Below are 24,867 nucleotides of genomic sequence, written 5' to 3' on the forward strand. Positions count from 1 at the left end.
CAACAACTGTCTTGAGTTAACAGCATTGTTAACTTCAGTTTACTTACTACTTCCATCATATTTCATAACATGCAATGTCCTCAAACCCTGAACACCCATAACACACAAAAAGAACAGGAGTACTCCTGTTCTTTTTGCAGATACAGACTAATACGGCTGCTACTCTGAAACCTGTCAAATAACACAGTAATTGCTTAAGTTTAAAATGTTGCTTAAGTGACAGAAGAATTACTAAATTTAAGTTGTATGAAATCTTTGACTTTCTCAGGATATTCAGTAAGAATCAGAACACCTACACAAGCACATTTCCTTGGACATATGTATTACTCTATGTTCAAAAGCATTAGTCAGGGTTAAGTCAGGGCTTCTGTATAAGAGATCATAAATCATGGAAAAAGGGAATAACGTCAGCAGGTAAAGCAGCTGAATACATTTTAAAGAAAAACATGCGAAGGGCAAGATTCCCTGGATTACAGCTTCTCCTACAGCATTCATAAATGGGAGTTATCTTGCTAAAAGCTAGACAAGCACTTCCCAGAGTTACTGCCAAATTATAGACTGTGTGCCTGTCAGTTACTGTGAAGCTGGCTTCATCCAACTTCTTGATGACCCAGTACATCAAGGACCCTCACAAGTCTCAGAGCAAAGCACAAAGCAAGTAAGGCTGCAATGCCAAACCCAAGTGAATCAAAGTGTGGCTAATATCACTTGAAGTTATTAAATTTTCAGCATACTGCATACCTTGAACTTCAGTGGAAGTAGTTATAAATTAACTGGAGGGGAAAACAACAAACATGCAAAGCTAACAACGGATGGGTTAGTTGTGCACATTCCTCCCCTGCACACACTCAGCCAACATATATAAGATGCTTTAAAAACCACTGTGAGCCCAAATCCCCCTTGATGACAACAGCAACTGCTATCAAGCCCGACAAACTCACCTCACCCAACATATTGCTGTCATAGTATTTATCTATAAAGAATCTTGTGAGATCTCAAATAAAAACCAAGATTGTGCTGGTCATTAATATTACGAAAATGTACAGATTTTAAAAAGTATGTCTATATACACTGAAAATGTGTCCTTATAGTTTATATCAGTGTGTTACTCCCTAGAAGTGAAGAACTGGTTTTGCCAGGCAAAGGAACGTATATTCACATTTGCCTAGGTTCCTATGTAAATTAAACTTTGTAAGTCAAACACAATGGCAGCTACATTTGCATTTCAAGTCAACCCAAGGATACAAAAGACAACTTGGAGCCAGCACACTGGAGAACAAACAACAGGGAGCCATCCTGAGTCTGAGGTCAAAACAATGAGTTTGGGGAAATAAGAAGCAAAAACACCATTCTGGTATCCATTTACTGAGAAAACTGCTTGTAGGGCATAGAGATATTCACGAAAACTTGAATCCCGGTTTTGACTGAAAACCAGCAGCTTTGTCGAAGTCTGAATCCTTGGGAGAAAATCTATTTTATATAATAGGAAATGTAACCATTAATAAGCATAGATCTACAATTGCATTTTATGTTTTGTTTTATATGTGTAACCAATTGTTGTTTCTACTCATTCTCTCTGTGCTGTTGTAAAGGACCTGATCCACAGCTGTGTTAGTCAAACTGTGGGTACACTCTCTCTTTGGGGAAAGCTTAGTTGGTAATTATTGTGAGTGTCCAGGCACAAGAGGTGGATACTGCAGGGAGCCCTCCCAAGATTCAAGGGTTCATGTGTACCTAGCACTTCACTGTAAAGAGAGGATGAGGTGTGGGGAGACCTGGAAGTCAGTACATGCAGGGCCAAAGGCTACTGGTTTCAGGGAGCTTAACCACATCAGGCATAGACAACACTGCTTCATGCTAAGGGCAAGTAGTGGCAAGGTGCCTCACAAACTGGAGCACCCCTGGGGAGCATCACAAGCATATCAGGGGAGCTGAGGTGAATTTATATCCCAATTAAAAAAAAGAAAAGGAGTACTTGTGGCACCTTAGAGACTAACCAATCTAATAAATTGGTTAGTCTCTAAGGTGCCACAAGTACTCCTTTTCTTTTTGCGAATACAGACTAACACGGCTGTTACTCTGAAACCTATCCCAATTAAGTCAGTTTTCCGCCCAAGGCCAGATCTAGTTCTCAAACTCTGTAGCAACATTTTTAGTAACTTCAACAGCAGAAAGAAGATCAGTGTAATAGCCAAGTAGGAGGCCATTTTTGGGGGGTGGGACAGGAAAGAGTGGAACTTTCTAAATGCTTAACACAAACTTATCATTTGCGGACTGCTTATCAACAGATTTAAGAGTTACAAGAACACACTGAAGTCTTGTCTACACTAGGGAAGTTTTGCAAGAGCTTCCCAGCATAGCTAACACAAGTTCAGCATCACAGTGTTGTGCAATATTGGGAGTTCTTGTGCACCTGGACTGCCAGCTGCTGCTGACATTTTAAGCATTACGAAAAGGAGTACTTGTGGCACCTTAGAGACTAACCAATTTATTTGAGCATGAGCTTTCGTGAGCTACAGCTCACTTCATCGGCTGCATACCGTGGAAACTGCAGCAGACTTTATATACACACAGAGAACATGAAACAATACCTCCTCCCACCCCACTGTCCTGCTGGTAATAGCTTATCTAAAGTGATCATCAAGTTGGGCCATTTCCAGCACAAATCCAGATTTTCTCACCCTCCACCCCCCCACACACAAACTCACTCTCCTGATGGTAATAGCCCATCCAAAGTGACCACTCTCCCTACAATGTGCATGATAATCAAGGTGGGCCATTTCCAGCACAAATCCAGGTTCTCTCACCCCCCCACACACACAAACTCACTCTCCTGCTGGTAATAGCTCATCCAAAGTGACCACTCTCCCTACAATGTGCATGGTAATAAAGGTGGTCCATGTCCAGCACAAATCCAGGCTCTCTCACCCCCCCCCCTTTTTTTTTCCCAGGGACACACACACACAAACTCACTCTCCTGCTGGCAATAGCTCATCCAAACTGACCACTCTCCAAGTTTAAATCCAAGTTTAACCAGAACATCGGGGGGGGGGGGTAGGAAAAAACAAGGGGAAATAGGCTACCTTGCATAATGACTTAGCCACTCCCAGTCTCTATTTAAGCCTAAATTAATAGTATCCAATTTGCAAATGAATTCCAATTCAGCAGTTTCTCGCTGGAGTCTGGATCTGAAGTTTTTTTGTTTTAAGATAGCGACCTTCATGTCTGTGATTGCGTGACCAGAGAGATTGAAGTGTTCTCCGACTGGTTTATGAATGTTATAATTCTTGACATCTGATTTGTGTCCATTTATTCTTTTACGTAGAGACTGTCCAGTTTGACCAATGTAAATGGCAGAGGGGCATTGCTGGCACATGATGGCATATATCACATTGGTGGATGTGCAGGTGAACGAGCCTCTGATAGTGTGGCTGATGTTATTAGGCCCTGTGATGGTGTCCCCTGAATAAATATGTGGGCACAGTTGGCAACGGGCTTTGTTGCAAGGATAGGTTCCTGGGTTAGTGGTTCTGTTGTGTGGTATGTGGTTGTTGGTGAGTATTTGCTTCAGGTTGGTGGGCTGTCTGTAGGCAAGGGACTGGCCCGTCTCTCAAGATTTGTGAGAGTGTTGGGTCATCCTTTAGGATAGGTTGTAGATCCTTAATAATGTGTTGGAGGGGTTTTAGTTGGGGGCTGAAGGTGATGGCTAGTGGCGTTCTGTTATTTTCTTTGTTAGGCCTGTCCTGTAGTAGGTAACTTCTGGGAACTCTTCTGGCTCTATCAATCTGTTTCTTTACTTCCGCAGGTGGGTATTGTAGTTGTAAGAAAGCTTGACAGAGATCTTGTAGGTGTTTGTCTCTGTCTGAGGGGTTGGAGCAAATGCGGTTGTATCGCAGAGCTTGGCTGTAGACTATGGATCGTGTGGTGTGGTCAGGGTGAAAGCTGGAGGCATGTAGGTAGGAATAGCGGTCAGTAGGTTTCCGGTATAGGGTGGTGTTTATGTGACCATTGTTTATTAGCACTGTAGTGTCCAGGAAGTGGATCTCTTGTGTGGACTGGACCAGGCTGAGGCTGATGGTGGGACGGAAGTTGTTGAAATCATGGTGGAATTCCTCAAGGGCTTCTTTTCCATGGGTCCAGATGATGAAGATGTCATCAATATAGCGCAAGTAGAGTAGGGGCTTTAGGGGACGAGAGCTGAGGAAGCTTTGTTCTAAATCAGCCATAAAAATGTTGGCATACTGTGGGGCCATGCAGGTACCCATAGCAGTGCCGCTGATCTGAAGGTATACATTGTCCCCAAATGTAAAATAGTTATGAGTAAGGACAAAGTCACAAAGTTCAGCCACCAGGTTAGCCGTGACATTATCGAGGATAGTGTTCTTGACAGCTTGTAGTCCACTTTGTGTGGAATGTTGGTGTAGAGGGCTTCTACATCCATAGTGGCCAGGATGGTGTTATCAGGAAGATCACCGATGGATTGAAGTTTCCTCAGGAAGTCAGTGGTGTCTCGAAGGTAGCTGGGAGTGCTGGTAGCGTATAAAGTCTGCTGCAGTTTCCACGGTATGCATCCGATGAAGTGAGCTGTAGCTCACAAAAGCTCATGCTCAAATAAATTGGTTAGTCTCTAAGGTGCCACAACTACTCCTTTTCTTTTTGCGAATACAGACTAACACGGCTGTTACTCTGAAACCTGTCATTTTAAGCATTGTCATCTATCCCTGCACAGAACAGATCTAATTGACCCGGTATTTAAAATGCTGTCACCTGTCTACATTAAGGCTCCCAATATTGCTAACAAGTGCAGATGAACTAGTGTAAACAGTGGGATATTTTTGCAAAGTTTTGCCAGCATAGACAAGGCTTAATCTTTGGCTACTGTGTTCAGTTTTGCTTCTTGTTTCCTTGCACAGAATTGACAGAACAGTATTCTTCCTTCAGGCAGCCACACTCATGCCTTGGGTATGCAAGGAAAGTTACATATTGTTCACAAGTGTCAACAAAAAGAAAAGGAGTACTTGTGGCACTTTAGCAACTAACCAATTTATTTGAGCATAAGCTTTCGTGAGCTACAGCTCACTTCATCGGATACATACTGTGAAACTTTCCACAGTATGTATCCGATGAAGTGAGCTGTAGCTCACGAAAGCTTATGCTCAAATAAATTGGTTAGTCGCTAAGGTGCCACAAGTACTCCTTTTCTTTTTGCGAATACAGACTAACGCGGCTGTTACTCTGAAAAGTGTCAACAGTGGGTGTGGCCGAACATGCATCTAACTGTAAGCACAGGCCAACAAATCATGTTCAACACCATTACAGAAACTGTGTTTAAGAAAAAGACCAAATAAAAGCTTTTTTTGCTGAAGAGGTATGAATCATGTTTCCAAAGGGCTACATTCAAGCAGTATTTAAGAGTTCTGCTGACATATCCATTATCCATCAGACCGCTAGAAGCCATATTCCCTGACATACCTACAAAGAAACTGTATTTTATCGACAAGACAATATTTGTTTAGCTCATTCATATATTAAGTAATAATGTTACACCTAAAAGTTATAGGCCCATGAATTAATTTTTATTTATTAAAAAACAAAACACACCACACAACCACTAACCTCCCTGGATTACACTCAGTGTACGGAACTAGGCACACCATTGGTGCGATCCAGGAAAAGTTTCTCTGAATAATGTCTTCAGAAACAAAATAATCCTTTTAACATTGCCTTCTATGCCCTTCAGGCATCAGATACAGAACACATTCCCGTTCTCATGGACCAAAACAGCTTTGACATTATCTTGATAATTTTTGCAGATCATCCATAGTTTGCTTTCTCTTGGGCCTTTTTCCTGCCCAGAAAAAGGTCTTACACTAAGTGGGGTTTTTTTAACCTACTTACAGTACGTATGTTACAGTGTAAAAAAGAAAATGGAGAGGGGGACTACCTTGTAACTAGACAGACTGCTGCCACCTTCATTTTCAAGGACAGTACTATTCACTAAAGTTCTAACCAATTACACTACATTCTCCCAAGACCTAGATTTTAAGCAGAGGAAATAGTTGCCCAATTTGAATTTTACAGTGGACAGTAATGCCCTGCTCTGGGCCAGCATGAAATTGGCAGCCATGAAATTGGCAATGATCACATGAGATCTATGGATAGCAGCAGCATGCAATGGAAATACTCATGAAGGTACCAGAAACAGAGGTCAGGGATAGTAATAGAAATTGGCTTCTTTTCTCCAAGAAAATCCCAAAGAAGAAAACAGTGAAGAGGAGTCTCTAAATTGGTGAATTTGTTCTCCCTTCCAGTCAGGGTCACAGAGTATGGCTGCAAAGTTAACAGATACCTATCAGTTCTTGGTTAACAGGAAAGATAAAGCCTCAAGAACACCCTTTACCAGCTGCTGCAAGATGAGTGTGACATGACTTTTCATTAGGGGTTTGTCCTGGATCTTGATATGAAAGATTGGTATATACTTAGTAGTCTCTGATTTCTAGGTAACTAATTTTTTCAAGCTTTGAACTACACAGCACACACGAAACAGAGTCACCAGCATTTTTGTATTTGAACAGTTCTATGCTAAAACAAACAACTATCTGAACTTTTAGCTATTAAAAACAGGAAAAAAGCATGTAGCCTCTTTGATGTTAGTCAACTCTTTTTTGACCCAAGAAAGAATAAATCCCAAGTACCGATGCACATTTTCCACTGAATGGGAGTGGTTCCACACCCACACTCAGCCCACTCAGGCTTGCTCTTCATAAACTTAAAGTTTATTTAAAACTACTCTGCCAAAGTATCTGGCAGACTTTTGTCACTGAGTGACTAATAAGAAAAATCAAATCTAAATGGAAAAAAGATTTTACATTTATCCTTCAACTACAAACAGTCCAAATATATTTATATAGGCCATGCCTACACTACAGACCTTAGAGCTGCACAGCTGCGCTGCTGTAAGGTCTCCTGTGTAGCCACTCTATGCCAACAAGCAAGAGCGCTCCCAATGGCACAATTAAACCACCCCCAACAAGCACTGGTGCTTCTGTCAGTGGAACTTGTCAGTTAGGGGTGTGTTTTTTATCCCAAACCCCTGACCGACCAACGTTTTACCAACAAAATTGCTAGTATTCCACTCTACTATAATACTAAATGTACAAGGCTCTTCATTAAACAAATTAATGAGAAACTAGCCCTAAAGAGTTTCAAAACAGGAGACCAAATTAAAAAAAAGCAACACTTCAAATGCAAGAGGGTCTGGAGAAACAGAAAGAGTTTACAGAAGAGAATTTTAAGGAAAGAAAAGATGCCAAGTGGACAAGAGGTGGGAGGCCAAGACAAAAAAGGAGACAGGGTTGGGAGGAGCACAGATGGAAGAGAGTAGGTCAATACAAGTTACATAGGGCACAGAAAGCAGGGGTGAAGAGCTTCAGCTTACTACACTAAAAAAAGGGAAGGGATATTTGAGGATGGAGTGATGTCAGAAGAACAAGGGAATTTCAGCATCAATACTGAGAACAGATAGAGGGGTGGGGAAGAAGGGAGGCCAGAGATGGTGATTACAGTAGCTAAAATAAGACAAAATCCATATCTATCCATGAAGCAATGGCTGAAGCAGTAAAGGCCTTTTTTATTTTAGTTTTCACTAAAAAAAAAGTCAACAGGATCAGACAACTAACATAGTGAACACCAGCATCAATGGCATTGGATCTGAGACTAAAACAGGAAAAACAACAAGTTAAGAATTCCTTGGACAGGTTATACATCTTCAAGTCAGCAGGCCTGATAATACATCCTAGAATACTTATGGAACTAGCTGAAGAGATTTCTAAGCCATTAGCAATTACCTCAGAGAACTCATTGAAGACAGGAGATACACCAGACGACTGAAAAAGGATAAATATTGTGCCTCTCTATAAAAAGGGAAATAAGGACAACCCAGCGAATTGTTTATCGGTCAGCTTAAGTTCAGTACCCAGAAAGATAATGAAACAAACAACAATCAAATCTGTAAGCACTTTGAAGCAAATAAGTTAATAAGTGACAGTCAACATGGATGTGTCAAGAAAAAATCCCGTCAAACCAACCTACCATCCTTCTTTGACAGGGTAACGATCCTTGTGGATGGGGCAAAGCAGTAGATATGATATATCTCAATTTTAAAGCTTTTGATACTGTCTCACATGACTGTCTCATAAACTAGAAAAATACAGATTAGATGAACCTGCTATAAGGTGGAGCACAACTAGCTGGAGAGGAGTTATCAATGGTTCATAGTCAAGCTGGAAGGGCATATCAAGTGGGGTCCTGCAGAGATCTGTCCTGGGTCTGGTCTATTCAATATCTTCATATATGATTTAGATACTAGCAGAGAGAGAGTACACGTATCAAGTTTGCAGATGATATCAAACTGGAAGGGACTGCAAGTGCTTTGAAAGACAGAATTGGAATTCACAATGATCTTGACAAACTGGAGAAATGGTCTGAATAGGATGAAATTCAATACAGACAAATGGAAAGTACTATACTTTGTACAAAAGTACGATCGATTACACAAATACAAAATGGGAAATGACTACCTAGGAAGTACCACCACAGGAAAGGAAAGGATCTGAAGATTATAGTGGATTACAAACTAAATATGTGTTAATGTAATACTGCTGCAAAAAAAAAAAAAAAAAGTGATAAAGATTCTGGGATGTATTAGCAGGAGTGTTGTAAACAAGACCCGAGAAGCAATTCTTCCATTCTACTCAGCATTGATAAGGCCTCAACTGGAGTATTGTGTCTAATTCTGGGTATTACACTTCAGGAAAGATGTGGACAAATTGGAGAAAGTCCAGAGGACAGCAACAAAAATTATTAAAGGTCTAGAAAACATGACCTACAAGGAAAGATTGAAAAAAATTGGGTTTGTTTAGTCTGGAGAAGAGAAGATCAAGAGGGGACCTGATAACAGTCTTCAAGCACATAAAATATTGTTATAAAAAGAAGGGTGATAAATTGTTCTCCTTAACCACTGAGGACAGGACAAGTAGTAATGGGCTTAAAATAAAACTCCCTAACTGTAAAGCTCTGGAACAAATTGTCTAGGGAGGTCATGAAATCTCCGTCATTGGAGCTTTTTAAGATCAGGTTAGACAAACACCTGCCAGGGATGGTCTAGATAATATTTAGTTATGCCTCAGTGCATAAGATCTATCAAGGTCCCTTCCAGTCCTATATTTCCATGATTTTAAGCAATATGGATTGAGACATAAGGATGAATTTTTATGTCATCTAGAATTATATTGGGTTCTAATGTTTGCAGAGCATAAAGTAATTTTGAAGTTATTGGTACATTTTAATGTTAGAAAAGCAATAAAAAGCCAAGATGGCTTCTTCTATAAATTCTATTAGTCTGCCAGTAATTTTCTGTTTCACTTTCCTATTTAATATATTTAGATTTTCTGTCTGACCCTGCAGCGAAGTTACAATCCTGTGTTTGTCATCATGTTGCCATGAAAATTAATGCAATGACAAACTCAGTATTGTAATTCTCTGCTGGGTTCAGCAGGAAGGCAAGATGGGCTGGGAAAAGAGCAGCACACAAATATGATAGGATGACCAAATATGCTACAAAAAAAATGAAGAGTGAGTAGATCCACTGTAAGTGGAAAGTGCCTCCTTCCTTTCACCTTCCCTCTCCCTCGCATGCACAGAGTCCACCTATCTGGGAAAAAAGTGCCCCAGGTGCTTCATTTCTGAGGAGACTAATCACTGAACATTCAGTCATCCATCAGCACTGGACATGTACTGAACTTTTAAAAACAGACAGACAACATGGGTCACAGGTACAGCTGTCTGACAGCTACTTTTAATGGGGTGAGGGGGAAAAACTCAGACCCAGTGGAAAAGATGCAGAGTACTGAACACACGGATCAGGTTCCCATGTCTCCTGGAGAGCCACAGCATCATCCACAGCTCCCTTAAAGGTGAACAGCAACATTGTTTCCTATCACCAAGTTATATTTTTTCTGAAATAATGTCTCAGTCATATTCAAGTAATCAAGTTACCACCGAAGCTCCACATTCTGAAGTACTACCAATATCACAAAGTCATGACATATTCCAACACCGGCCCATTATTATGGTCTAATCAAAAAAGGCTGAAACTCCACTGAGATCTTTTTAGTACTATAAAGTTATGGTGCAAAGCTGGTTCAATTGCTGAGAAGCTCAACCCCTGAGCTTTGATTACAATTAAATAAAATTCAACCTCAACGATGTCTGAGAAAGGTCACGCGCCTCCACAATATTACTACTTACACAGACAACAATTACCCAAACTTATTCACTGCTCGTGATGACATTTGAATCAGAAAAGTCTTGTGTATAGATCTAAACCGTACTGTGTAACCAAGGTAAACTGGGTGCTGAAAGTGAAATCTGACATTTGAAACCAGTCTCAATGTCACTTTGCCTTCCAACTGACAAGGGCATCCTGTGCATTGAAAATAGGAAGGGTCTGTTTCAATGACATTTTCTGTTCAAGTTATTAACACTGTTCAGTTTTAACCACTTCAGCAAAGAGAGCGGCATGAACCGTTGCCTTTCTGCTTTTCACACACATTAGGCCTTGCAATTACAGGTAACATACCAAAGACTGGGCCTAACCACCCAGCAGTCAGCCCACCACTTCTCCAAGGCCTTGTCTGGGATAGGAAGGGCAATCCGGGACTACCAGCCCCTCCATGGCTTGGCAAAGGCCTTTCCTTTGGACACTCACGGGGGGCCTGTTTTGGTGCCTGCGGTGCAGGCGGCCCCCACATGGCCTGTGCCAAAGGCGGCCCATTGCAGGCAGTGGGGAGGGAGGCCGGGCGCAGCCTGGGCACTTACCGAGCACATCGGCGGACCGGTGCCGGGCCACGAAGCAGGCGTCATCCCCGTAGCACATGCCTTTCTTGAGGATGCCCTTGCGGAAGTCCTTGCCGAAGCCGCAGCTGGCGGTCACCAGGCTGTAATCGCGGGAGTCGGTCTGCGAGAGCCCGCCCAGGACCGCCCGGGCCACCAGCCTGCCATAGGACAGCACCGAGAACATGGCGCGGGCCGCCCGGCAGCCGGCACGAGGGGAACCGCGGGCCGAGGCCACCTCAGCTGCAGCAGCCCGCCCCGGCTTCCCCCGCGGGCCCTGCCCTCGGCCAAGCCAGGCTTCCCGCTCGGCGCTGGCGCCCTGACCCCCGCGCCGCCCCCTGCGCTCCTCGGAGCCGGGTCCCCCTGCGGGGCACCCCGGAGCCTCTGCCGCCCCCCTCAGCCCCGGCTTTCCCTGGGATCCCCTCAGCGCCTGCCTCACAGCCGGCTCCCGCCCCGGCTCCGCCGCACCCCGGCCGGCCGGCCGGCTCCCCCCGCCGGCTCGCTCCGCCTCAGAGGCCTCTAGCCGCCGGCGCGCGGGTCGGTGGCTCGGTCAGAGCCGGCAGCGGTCGCTGCGCCGCCTCCGCCCCCAGCTGCGCTGCGTCGCCATCTTCAGCTCGCGCGCTTCAGGGGTCAGGCCCGGACGGCAACCGCGACGACGGGGAGAGAGGGAGGTCAGCCCCGCCCCCGGCACAGGCCCCGCCTCGCCGGCTGGGGACACGCCCCCAGCATCCGGGACCTCGCCACGGCCCCCAAGAAAGGGCGGGCGCCCGGCAGGGTCCTCATTCGCTACTGGTCTCAACTCATTTGCATAAAAAGGAAAACTATGTCTGCCGCTCCCCGCAGCTCTATGTCTAAACGGGATTTCTACTCCCAGTATGCAACAGGCTTAGGACTACAATTCCCGGGGTGCAATGCTGCTACAAAGCGCGCCTCTTAGGCAATGAACAGTAGCTGTTCTGGCCTGGCTGGAGCATGGCATGCTGGAACTTGTAGTCCCCCCAGATCAAGACCTTGGAATCCCCCCTCCAGTCCAGTTGAAGGCAGCTGCAGGTTGTAATTCCATACATGTGGCCCATGAAGAGGATGACCAGATGTCCCTATGCTAGGGTGACCGGATGTCCCAATTTTATAGAGACAGTCCCAATATTTGGGGCTTTTTTATATATATTGGCTCCTATTACCACCACCCCCCCACCCCATCCCGATTTTTCACACTTGCTATCTGGTCACCCTACCCTATGCTGACTATGGGACACCTGGTAAAATTACTCAAATTCAAGCGAGTTCAACGGTAATCAATCAGAACTATGCAGGACAAACATTCAAATTAACATCAAGTTGACTGAGCCCCTGTTAAAATGAAACACTACGTAGCTGGATTCTTTTTATTTACCTGCTTATCTTTAAGGCTTTAGGGTTCACGTGGGGAGGGGTGACACCCCCTACCCCCCCACCCTCACTCAGAGGTGACACACAAACACTCCTGTTCACCTCTCTCACACAGTAGGGGTGACTGACCTACCAGACCCTCCCTGCCCAGCGCTCTCCGCTCTCCAAGCCTAGCTAGGCCCCAGGCTGGACCCACCTCTCCTGGTACCTTGCACCACATCTTCCCAAGACAGCAACGGGGGGGCAGGGCGGGGGGAATGACACAAGGTCACTTGCCCTCCCTCCCCAGATTTTTGCCAGGGTTCACCCTAATTCAGGGGTGGCCAACCTGTGGCTCCAGAGCCACGTGCGGCTCTTCAGAAATTAATCTGCGGCTCCTTGTTTAGGCACCGACTGCGGGGCTGGAGCTACAGGCGCCAACTTTCCAGTGTGCCGGGGGGGTTTCTCACTGCTCAACGCCTGGATCTCCCACAGGCCCTGCCCCCGCTCCACCCCTTCCTGCCCCCTCCCCTGAGCCTGCCGTGCCCTCTCTCCTCCCCGTTCCCCAGAGCTTCCTGCATGCCATGAAACAGCTGATCGGGAGCACAGATCAGCGGGGCTGCAAGTGGGTGGGAGGCACTGGGAGTGGAGCTGATACGGGGCTGCTGACATATTACTGTGGCTCTTTGGCAATGTATATTGGTAAATTCTGGCTCCTTCTCAGGATCAGATTAGCTACCCCTGCCCTAGAATGTGGCCAGAGCTGCCTTTGGGCACTGTATGGGAGGGAAGGGACAGGAGCTACTTCGGGGGGGGGAGAGGAAGGGAGAATTACTGGGCCCATCTTTGCAGAACTCATCTCTTCTCCCGCCCGTGTGGCTGGACACAGCTTGTCCCTTCCTGCCACCACAGTGTCAAAAAGCAGCTAACATCTCCAAGCTGCTACTGGCCACCAACATAACCCGGCCCTCCCCAGCTACAGCATGGGCAGGAAGGGGTTAAGCCCTAAGGATGCATTGTGCACCATGGCCCAGGGAACCTGACTGCAGGGGCTTCAGTGAACTTGGCCAGAGAGGTGGCTCAGCAGAGGAGGGTGCCTAGGACAGAACAGTTCTGCGTGCCCTGGGGTCAGTGCCCGGGGCTGGGGAGGTGAGGAGGGTGCTAAGCCCCTGCCCAGGGGTCTGTTATAGACAGGCTGGAAACCACTTACGCTTAACCCCCACCCCTGCCCAACTCCAGAGCTTAGCTGAGGGGTGGAGAGATGTCCCTGTGGCAGCACTGTGCAGGCCGGGAATGTCTTAGGGTTTTCCAGCGCACCAGCCCAGCCACAGGCAGTGGGGGAAGGAAGGAGCCTGCCAGCCAGGCTGTTGGTGAACTAACCACTTGGACCAGGGGCTGGTTCTCCACACAGCACTGGGAGTGGGATGGGTCCTGCTGGGGGGGATATGGAGAAGCAGTTGGGCTGGGAGAGCAAAGGGGCAAAGCAGGTAGAAGACAGCAAGATGGGGAGCATGTACAGGGCTGATGGGTGGGCAGCAGAGGTGACACGTAACCGGCCCCTGCCCGCTCTCACCAGCCACTGTAGCTCGCAACGCGCAGCCACTGCTGGCCAGAAACAGGATAGGGTGCAGCTGGCCGAGAGCCAGCATGCAGCAGGGGCTGCACTGACAGACCAGCAGGGGGAGCAGCTGGCCCCCCACACTGCATCTTCGCCCCGCCACCAGCCTTGCACACCCACCCCCATCGTCAGCCACTGGACACCCCCACCTCTCCCTGCCCACCGCTGGTAGGCGGATGGCTGGCGAGCAGGGATCTGACCAGCAGCAGGACCTATCCATACAGAAAATATGGGACAATTTGCCAGTTTTTAAGAAAAAGTCAGGACATCTGCAGGAGGGCTTAAATACAGGACGTCTGGTCACCCTACCCATAAACCATACTTCAGGCACCTTATGGCCTTCGCATTGCCAGCTCTTGTGCTTTGTGCATAAGAACGGCAATAATGGGTCTGACCAATGGTCCATCAAGCCCAAAATCCTATCTCTGACAGTGGCCAGTGCCCAGTGCTTCTGGCAGTTAGAGGTTTAGGGACACCCAGAGCACAAGGTTGCAAGTTTTGTGATACTTTTATTTTTTCTAAGTTTATAGCGGGCATGGTTGTGAAGTAAAGTGGAAAGCATGAAACCTAACGGCTCAAACACCAGAAGGCAAAACAACACATCAAAACCACACACAAAGAAACAACCTCCCTCAAATTTATTATTTTAAAAAACAAACAAACAAAAAACCTTTTTTTGGAGCTTGACTCAATTTTTGAACAGCTGGCATGGGCAATACTGTGTCTGTCCTAGATTTTTGAGGACCACATTCATGTTCGTCAGATGATTCCATGTCACACACCCTCCCACCTCACTTTAAGGGATAGTGACCACCTCTATTTCAGAATTCATGCATGACAAAGCTTATTTTTAAGGGATAGTTCCCTACAATGTTATTCATGGTACAAAATCATACAGAAGACAAATGCATACATTTGTATCATAATGTATGATCCTTCACAGGATTACTGCTGAAATATGGGATAAAGTGTATTGTATATTGAGTTGTATAGGATGATAGACATGAAGTACCAAATAACAGACAGCCCTTAAAATAAAGTCATCTTATTTAGCAGCCACAAATGATCATAACACATTGCCATGACCCCACTTAAGAAAGCAATGTAAATAAAGTGGGGCACAAAAAAAATTATGTTACCCCACGGACAGAGAATAAAATGTATACTTTTATTTAGAGTAAGGGAAACAGCAAATATAAAGTCTCCACAAAAGAGAAGTCAACATGTTTTTTCTTCTGCAAGATCCTCCATTTTCAATCTCCTCAAAGCGCTACCACCAGCAGCCTGACAGGCAGGCTTACTGACTTCTTATATTTTTAAGCACTCTATGCAGAAAACATAGCTACATCTATCACAAAAACAGGGTCCTTGAAGACAAATAAAAGAAGTGTTATTTCTAATAGTACTTTGCATTTTATAGTATCTTTCTTCTGAAGATGTAACATGGTTTTACAAGCAATTATTAATGAAGCCTCACAGATTCCCTATGATGAATATTACTATTCCCAATTTACAAAGTCAAAGTCAGTGACAGCACAAAGAATAGAACTCTGGTCTCCTGACTTCCAGTCATAGACTATCAGGATTGGAAGGGACCTCAGGAGGTCATCTCGTCCAACCCCCTGCTCAAAGCAGGACCAATGCCTAATTTTTGCCCCAGATCCCTAAATGGCCCCCTCAAGGATTGAATGCACAACCCTGCGTTTAGCAGACCAATGCTCAAACCACTGAGCTATCCCTCTCCCCCCTGATGCCTTCCCCCTAAAAATTATAATTATAAAGCATATAATGTTGCTGACTGCAGATGTTCCTTGAATAAAGGCAGTTTGATGAGAAAGAGTATTGGAAGAGAATATCACCAAGGATGTATGTAAAGTTAATAGCTGGATTCTGAACTGGTCCATATTTTAGTAAGTTCTTTGAGGTTTAATTGTTCAATACTATTCATAATGGGCAAATTATTATATTTCTTACAAATCAGTACCAAATACGGGGTAATATTAAGTAATCTATTCAGTCTTTTCTAAGAGATTCACTACACTTTTCTACAACAGTGGCAACAATTTATTTTCTTTTAATAATGTATTCCAAAAGACACATAGGTCTGAAAACAATCACTGTATTAAAAGGGCCTAGATAAGATTTTTTTTAAAAAGACTTGTGATTTTGGTTGCTTCTGTTTTTGGGTACTCAACCTGAGACACCTTAATGAATCCAGATTTTCAGAAGGCACTGATCATCTATCCTCTGAAAAATCAGCCCTGTTAGGTGTTCAAGTTAGGCACCCACAACTGCTAGTCACTTCTGAAAATCTTGTCCTTTGTAGTTTAAAATAACAGTTGTGCTGTGATTTGGATCTTCCAGGTGTGACAAATTTCTGCATGAACATTTATCTGCAAGAGGCTGTCTCTGCAATATATAAGCAGCTGAATGTGCAAACAGCAAAACAATGAACAGGGAGAAATCAAAGTGGCACTTAAACTCAGATTCCCAGATGATTCAAGTGAGAGTGACAAAATTGATGGTACATTAACAGCTCACTGGCAACTCAAAAGGAACCTTTTTACTATGAAATTAACAGTATTACTGTTGCACTAGAGGGCTGTCGATCTTTCAACTGGTGTACATCTTGAGGGTTTTAAAACTCACTTTAAAACTGCTAGAGGTTGAAATTATGCTTGCAGATTTTCAACATAAGAACAAATTTGTTTAAAAACTTACTCAAAAACTACTTTGGCTATTTTCTGGTTAGCTTCTGGATGACAGGGCATGAATTCCAAAATGGGCTGTCCTACTAGTTTGATATTAGAGAAGGGGCATCAAACTCATTTGGAGCAGAGGGCCTAGTTCCAAGTTTAAGTATGGTCCTTGGGCCAGAATAAGTTTTCAGTTCATGCTCCCCTCGGTCCACATCAGATCTGAGGCTTGCACAGAGACCAAGGGGAGAACACACACAGCCTTATAATAGTAACTAAATGTTGCTGATCTCTTTTGATCCATACAATCCTGCAGGATGACAGGTGCTTTACCTCTTTAAAAATATTACTGTCGTTTTCTGTTCTGGAGGATTATTGGGCTGCTACAAAAGAAAGAACCAGATCGTTTTCATGGCATGGAAGAAACAACTAGTTTCACTCACTGATCAGCACCCTGACTGAATTGGCCTTGTCAACACTGGTTCTCCACTTGTAAGGTAACTCCCTTCTCTTCATGTGCCACTATCTGTAATTTTCACTCCATGGATCTGAAGAAGTGGGTTTTTTACCCACGAAAGCTTATGCCCAAATAAATCTGTTAGCCTTTAAGAACCAGACTCCTCATTGTTTTCACTGATCAGCAGGGATCCTAGAAATCCGTTTGCCACAGAAAATCACGGAATCTGCGTTTGTACAGAGAATCTTTAGTTTTTACATATTGCAAAAAAATGAAAAACATTAACTGAAGTTTACTGAAAGTACCAGTGTCACTTATTCAATGAGCACACCCTCCCCTTCTTTTGGTTGATTTTTTGAATGTGCTTTAAATGTTCACAGCTAAACATACTCCGATAAACTGCTTCCAGCATATAGAGGTTCCTCAACAGCGTATAGGTTAATACATCTCAAATTTCACTTCAGCCTCCAGACGTAATTAAAGTTATGAAAAGATGCTGAAAACTTTAAAAATCATACCTAAATACTATGTCACTGAGTTTGGCAAGAACAAATTTCACATTGATGGTAATGTGCTGTTCTTACTGTATGCAGCAAGGCATTAGATTACATTCAAAGGCAGACAATTGTAGAATACATGGAAAGTGCTAAACATAAAACATGAAAATAAACTAAAACAAGGTTGAAACAGCAGGGCCATTGACAACAGCAAAGAAACAATGCACTGTGACTGGATCATTCTATTAATTTTAATATAATGATTGATGGAACTGGTAGACTTTGAACTTGCTTAAAAATTGTAAATATATCAATAAAATAGTGTTCAATTTATACCTATATATATTGTGGCTAAGGAAACTAAAGTTCAGCGTTTCATTTTACTTGCAGAAAAAAGCCAATTGTTATGCTTTTTTTAAAATCAGAGAATTTTGGGGTTTTTTTAATCATGGAAAAAACTTAGGATCCCTGCTGATCAGCGTTGCTGCTGCTGGCTCTCCATGTAAACCCCCTGACTGTACTGGCAAATGTGCCCCCTGCTGTCCTATATTTTACTCTCAAGAGAAGGTTAGACCCTTACTAAATAACATTTGCTTACAATTCTAAAATGCACAAAAACTGGGGCAAAGTGTATCCCCCCCTGGTTACTGTGGCTGGATTGAATCCTCCCACCTCAAAGTCCAAGACTCGTTCATACCCATTAATTTAAAGCTGCGAAACAAAATGAGGTATTTCTGTGAAGTTTGCTCAACCAGATTAATAAACTGAGCAGTGAATTAAGAGCGGAGGTACCATGCAGTGTAATAAACTGTCAGACACACACGTAGTTTTTCAGCTCAGACTAAGACATTTAAAACAACCTGATTTGTGTCTGAAGAACAGCTGACATCACTATCCCGCTCCCCTGCTATTTTAGGGATTTGAGTTTGATAAATATAACCTGTAACGCCATCCACTGTACAGAGAAAGGGACTAATATTCCCAGGCTACTTAGTATTTATTTAAAGGCTAATGTTCTGCTAGACCAGAATGGAGTTTATTTTAGGCTTATTTGACTTGTTTTTATTTAGCATCGAAACCATCTGTCTACTTGACTTGTTAAACTTTTCTATTACAGAGTGGAAACAATGTTTGCTTTAAAATAAGTTTGTCAAGGACAACATTCTCATCTTTATCTGTAGCTAAGTCAGGGAGGAAACTCATGTGAGTAACGGCAACAGGATTAGGCCCCTACCAGAGAAGTATTCAGGAAGGCAGCACAGTCTAATGGTTTGGACTGAGAGCTAGGACCTCCTAATTCCAGCCCAGCTACCGACTCTCGGTGAAGCCTTGGGAAAGTTACTTAATTTTGGTGTGTGTCAGTTGTTCCATCAGTTATATGGGATAATGTTACTTACCTGCCTTGGTAAAGGCACAGGACAAGGTGGTCAGGAGATCTAGGTTCAGTTTGCAGCTTCTTCATAGACTTGTCACAATTTCTCTTTCAGTTTTCTTGCCTGTAAAATGAGGACAACTGGTGGTTTAAACACAGTTGGAGTATGTTTTGGTCAGTATTAGAATCACTTGGAATCGTGACTCATGTGAAAACAGAATTATAGATGTTTGAGATGCAATCCTGTATTTGCGTAATTCTACTATTTTTTTTGTTTAGGATTTTGTCCATTCCGATTTTAAAAGTCTGCCATAATGGGCCTTCCACCACTTCCCTTGGGAGGCTATTCCCTGGTAATAGATCTTACTGGCAGGAAGTTTTTCCCTACTAAAAAGATAGTAGACATTGCAACATTTGGCAGGCTAGTTAAGAGTCCTTCATGTGGCATATTCAATAGGAAAATGATCTCACATTAATGTCTTCCTCAAAAGTATGGATATCAGTATGAACTTTATCCAGTTCTAAATTAGTGCAAGTACCTTAAAAAAATTAAAAGATGTAGCCAGGAAAGTGTCTGACCCCATCCAACAAGTTTCCTCAATTTCACCCTAGCATAAAGAAACGTGTTGACTTTGCCAAAACACACACACAGCCAGGCCAAGATTTGCACTTAAGTAACAGTGCTACTGAATTGCTCTTGATGAAATGGCTTGATGGAATCTTAGTATCTTTTGCTCTGATGCATAGAAATATAGTTTTACAAGGACACTTAAGTTAAAAATCATATTGTTAAAAATGAAACAGTTCATTGTGCTATTAAATAAGAGATTAGATGGGTAGAACTGAACTATTTTAAAAAGTAATGCTGTTTTCTTTTTGCACTTCTTTCAGGTACTAATACTATCACTTAGCTCTTATACAGCACTTTTCATCAGTAGATCTTAAAACACTTTACGTTCTTTAATGTATTTATCCTCAACACCCCTGTGAGTTCAGAAAGCTTATCATCACCCCCATTTTACAGATGGGAAATGGTGGCACAGACAGGCTAAGTGACTTGCCCAAGGGCACATAGGCAGTGATATTTTTAAATTTGATGAATTTTTTTAAAATCAAGTTTCATAAAATTTGTTGAAATCTACAATATTTTGTGACCTAACTGGCTGATTTTTCAGGTTATCTTACCTTCCATGTGAGGATCACTTCATAATAATTAAATAACTTAATCTACCAGCACATCTGTGAAGGAGGTAAATATTATTATTGTGCCTGGTTTGTCTGTGCTATATACTCCAAAGTGTGCTGTTTGGAACCTGCTTTTCAGGTCGAATGTGTGCTGGGTTTTATTTTTGTTCCTCTTTTAGTCTGGGTAGACTTTGCCTTTATTTTGTGCAGGAAGAAGTTTTATTTTTCTGTTTTCTTTGTGTTTATCTGTTGTTCTATACAATTTACTTGTGGATTGGATGTATGTGTACATCTTTGGGGAAAAAAAATCTTAGTTTACTAAATTATCTGGTCCCACACTTAGTAGGACAGTGCTGCTTGCTTTAGCCAACACCTAAATAGTAAAAAGCAGCTTGATTAAAAAAAAAAAAAAGGCCTGTCAGTGTCACAGTTCCTGTAAGTTCAGAGAAACCCTGGTAAAACACTTAAGAAAATATTAATCATGAGAGAACTCATAATACAGTATAACATGATATGTTAGACAGCTCTCTAGTTTCTCTTCAGAAGTGGCAGATTTCAATGACAGAGATGAATAAAAAGAATATAAAGCACTTTAGGATCCTTCCAGATGAAATGTGCTACGTAAATGTAAGTCTTTATCATTACAGCACGTGATGATAGATGTCTTCACTATTTCAAACAGAAAAGGTGCCAAACAGTGTTCCAGAGTTATGTATAAAAGAAGAACTGTTCAAAACCTCCAAGATTACATTGTTCAGCTAGATAACCACATTTCTCAACATCCACTATTATATAGAATACCAATGTGAACATTAACATCTACAGCACTAGTCACATACATAGGACATAAAGATGTGCTTCACAGGGGAAGCAGATATAGATGCTAATTCCATACAATCAATCTAGGGAATTGAACTGAAAAATAAAAATAAAGATAGCAGATATTGCTTCAGCAATAGGGTCATCCTGATGAGGTGTTTAAAGTATGGTTCTCTTCTGGAAGGTGTAAAAATGGCACTTTTTACTCAACAGACCTGCTCCATGCATGTCTTCAGAGTTCCATGTGCTTTAGGGACTAACAGTAAGGTGACAAATCCTTGCTCCATTGAACTCAATGGCACAACTCCCCTTGACTTCATTGGGGCCAGGATTTCACCCAAGATGTGATTGCTTTTTGCTCAGGTTAACTCTGCAGAGTCAATACAGTTACGGGAGAGTCAGCTGGATTCCATTTCTCCTTGTGCATCATCAGATTTGTTCACTAAGTGCCAATGCATTAGACATATGTAAACCCAATTGGTGTGAGTGCACTGGTATCAGTGAAGATCACCTGTGCAACCACATTGTCTTCAAGAGGAGGGCAGATTTCAGCCTACACAACCATTATACACACACAAGAAGGGATGGAGGGAGACAAAACCACAGATTTAATTCAGATCCAAAGCTGACTTAGAAATCTTCCATTAGAAAGTGATTGTAAAATGAGCACATGCAATATAGAATCACTGATAGGTAAAAACGATGGTGTCCCCCAATGTCATTTTTACAGTCACTTTCCAAAGTAGAACCATATCTTAAGTCATCGTTGATCTTCTTTCCCAAATGTGAAAACTAAGCATAAAAAGAACCAGGATCTTTCCTTAGACCTAATTTAAAGGAAATGCATAGACTTGTTACCAATTGCATCAAACCCGGAAAAAACCCAGAATGATAAAAGGTACCAAAAAAAACCCCAAATGTCAATGTGTATCAACTTTCCTCCCTCTGCTTATAGAAGGAAATAAAGTAGGATTATACACATTTTAACAGAACACTGTATTAGAGGGCTAACCAAGTGATACAGTTGTAGCAAGTAAACTGCTCTGGGGTTTCAGGTAGAGTGGGGTGCATTGAAGAGACCTGTCCTTAACAGAATAATGAATTTCTAGGGAGCAGGATGACTCAAGGAAACTGTCACACGATAAGAAGTAAATTCAAATCCACCCTAAATTAGTAGTGACTGACAGTTGTTACCAATGGAGGGCTGTTTTTTAAAATAGAGAACCATCCATTTTGTGGTCTTGATACAGTTACAGGCAGACAGTTGTTTGCCTAACAAAACTCAAACACAATTGGCACTAATTAGTCCTCTTGCTGGCAGTCTCAGCAGAGAAGTCAAAGCCTGACAAGACCATAGGGACTTTACATGAGGTCTGTCCAGATCAGGTGTGCAGCATGTTGACAAAGGACAATGTGAAGAAGCTGGCACTGCTGCTGCCCATATTGTACCTAGTCTATGGAAATATTTCAGTCTCCAGTATGACAGCTGAAACCTCTCCAAAATTTAAGAATTCGCACACAAAAGTTACAACTGGAAGTTATATTATTCAGATATTGTTGATGGCACTGTAAGCATTCTGATGTGCTATTTACAAAATTCAATGCGCCCTCTGGTGGTCATAAAGATAGCAAGGGGTTCTCAGGACAAATTTTTTTGGTGACCTCAGTGTGGGCTACCAACTCTTGCTGGTGGCTGCTCTCATACTTTCCCCTAAAATATTTAATTAACTTTAGGAAAATCAAATAAATACACACACAAACACATCCAAATTGTAATTTATTTATTACTAGCTAGTAAGTCTGTTGTGAAAAAGTGATATTAACAAACATAAGTACCACTTTTTCACAACAAGAAAAGGAGTACTTGTGGCACCTCAGAGACTAACCAATTTATTTGAGCATAAGCTTTCGTGAGCTACAGCTCACTTCATCGGATGCTTATGCTCAAATAAATTGGTTAGTCTCTAAGGTGCCACAAGTACTCCTTTTCTTTTTGCGAATACAGACTAACACGGCTGTTACTCTGAAATTTTTCACAACAGACTTACTCTGCCCTGGCAAGCCTGGGGAAAAATTAAGCTGGATGGAGGGTCAGGGGAGGCAGTGGGGGCCAGGGGAGATGGTGGTGGTTGGCTGAGGGAGGCAGTAGGAGGCTGGAGCCTGAAGCCCTGTGACCAGAGCCCGAAGCCCCATTGCCAGAGCCCAGGGACAGAGCCCGAAGCTGTGTGGCTGGAGCCTGGGGTCTGCAGTCATGCAGCCAGAGCCCAGAGCTGCAGCCCAAAGCCTCAAGACCAGAGTTTTCTGCCCTCCACCCCAGCAGTGAAGCCCAAAGCCTGAGCCCTACCGGCCCTGGGAAGGAAGGGAACTCACCAGCTCCCTGCACCTATAGCATTGTGCCCTAGCTGACGCCAGATGGGGGCAGAGCCCAACCCCTGCAGGTGGCCCCAGCAACCAAATACCAAGGCAGTGCATCCAGAGAAATGGGGGCGAGGAGTGGCACTACTCTCCCTCCCACCCCCGCAAATCACAGCCCAGGAGGCTGTGGCCACAAGAAAAGCCCCTGGTGGCTGCATGCAAGAAACACTGCAAAACACCTCGGGTGTTTGTAACTCTGAAATGTTCAAAACTCCAAACAAATCATTATGGTTGTTCTTTCAAAAGTTTACAACTGATCATTGACTTAATACAGCTTTAAAATTTTACTTTGCAGAAAAAAAATGCTGCTTTTAACCATCTTAATTTAAATGAAACAAGCACAGAAACAGTTTCCTTACCTTGTCTGTTTTCTTTTAAAACAACTTTTTTTAGTAGTTTACATTTAACAAAGTACTGTGCTGTACAGTATTTGGGTTTTTTTGCCTCTGCTGCCTGATTGCATACTTCCAATTCAAATGAGGTGTGTGGTTGACTGGTCAGTTCGTAACTCTGGTGTTTGTTTCTCTGAGGTTCTACGGTAACAGGAATGAACTTGATCAGAAAAAGAAGAAAGCCCTGTATAATGATGCAGGGTCAGGTCACAAGCAGAAAATAATTGTTGCAAAAACATTCATCTTCAGATTATGACAAAACAGAAGAAGAGGAAGCTTCAGATCTTTCAAAATATCCTGCAGCCTAACCTCAGTTGTGCAGAACACCATAGGGAATTAGGAAAAGTGGCCACTAATGACTCATGCACAGGAGTGAGAATCTTTTTGCAGGAGCTTTGTTGTATAGCTACCCCAATAAACTTGAGAGTGGCTGATGTGCCTACAGTCATTCATTAATGGCCCTTTAACTGGGAAAGCAACGTTGTCTATTGGTCAGACAATAGGTCTGGAACAACTATGCAACTAACTTTGTGAGCTGAGTAAGCCAGTTTGCCTCAGTTTCCCCAGCTATAAAATGGGTATAATGATTGTATATCTCAGAGATGTGGTGAAGTTAAAATTAATTACAAACATTAAAGTGTCCCAAAAGCCATAGAGTTCTTCCTAAGAAAAAAGGATATTTAATTATAGTCTTAAAAATACAATTGCAATAATGCATTAAGTGTTTATTTAGTAGTTATTCAGTATTACTTAGTTCAAGATAGCATCAAATAGTTGCATCAATTTATGAATCAAGAGATTTGATCAAATTAAGGGCCAAATTCTACCCTCACTTTGTATGTTGTTCTCCACTGAAGTCACTGAAGTTATGTTTACCCTAGCAATTTTCTTATTGTGAATCATTAAGAAAGGGACAGATAGTAAGACAAAAATATCAGATTGCTGCTATATAAATTCATGGTATGCCCACATCTTGAATACTGCGCGCACATGTGATCACCCCATCTCAAAAAAGATATATTGGACTTGGAAAACATTCAGAAAAAGGCAACAAAAATGATTAGGGGTATGGAATGGCTTCCGTATGAGGAGAGGTTAATAAGACTGGGATTTTTCAGCTTGGAAAAGAGATGAATAATGGGGGATATGACTGAG

The 24,867-nt window shown here is 42.8% G+C and overlaps 1 protein-coding gene across 1 annotated transcript in view; it reads right to left on the reverse strand.

Annotated features, from left to right (window-relative positions):
• The window catches only part of PPTC7 (protein phosphatase targeting COQ7), a 28,928-nt gene extending 17,682 nt beyond the window's left edge, over positions 1–11,246 (reverse strand). Inside the window, exon 1 of the mRNA XM_084648979.1 lies at positions 10,879–11,246. Within this exon, the coding sequence (XP_084505105.1) occupies positions 10,879–11,080 (202 nt within the window). The 5' untranslated portion in view covers positions 11,081–11,246. The remainder of the gene's footprint in view (positions 1–10,878) is intronic.
• Positions 11,247–24,867: the final 13,621 nt, after the last annotated feature.

This window comes from Lepidochelys olivacea (genome assembly GCF_965140295.1).
Source record: "Lepidochelys olivacea isolate rLepOli2 genome assembly, chromosome: 15".
Lineage (NCBI taxonomy): Eukaryota > Metazoa > Chordata > Testudines > Cheloniidae > Lepidochelys > Lepidochelys olivacea.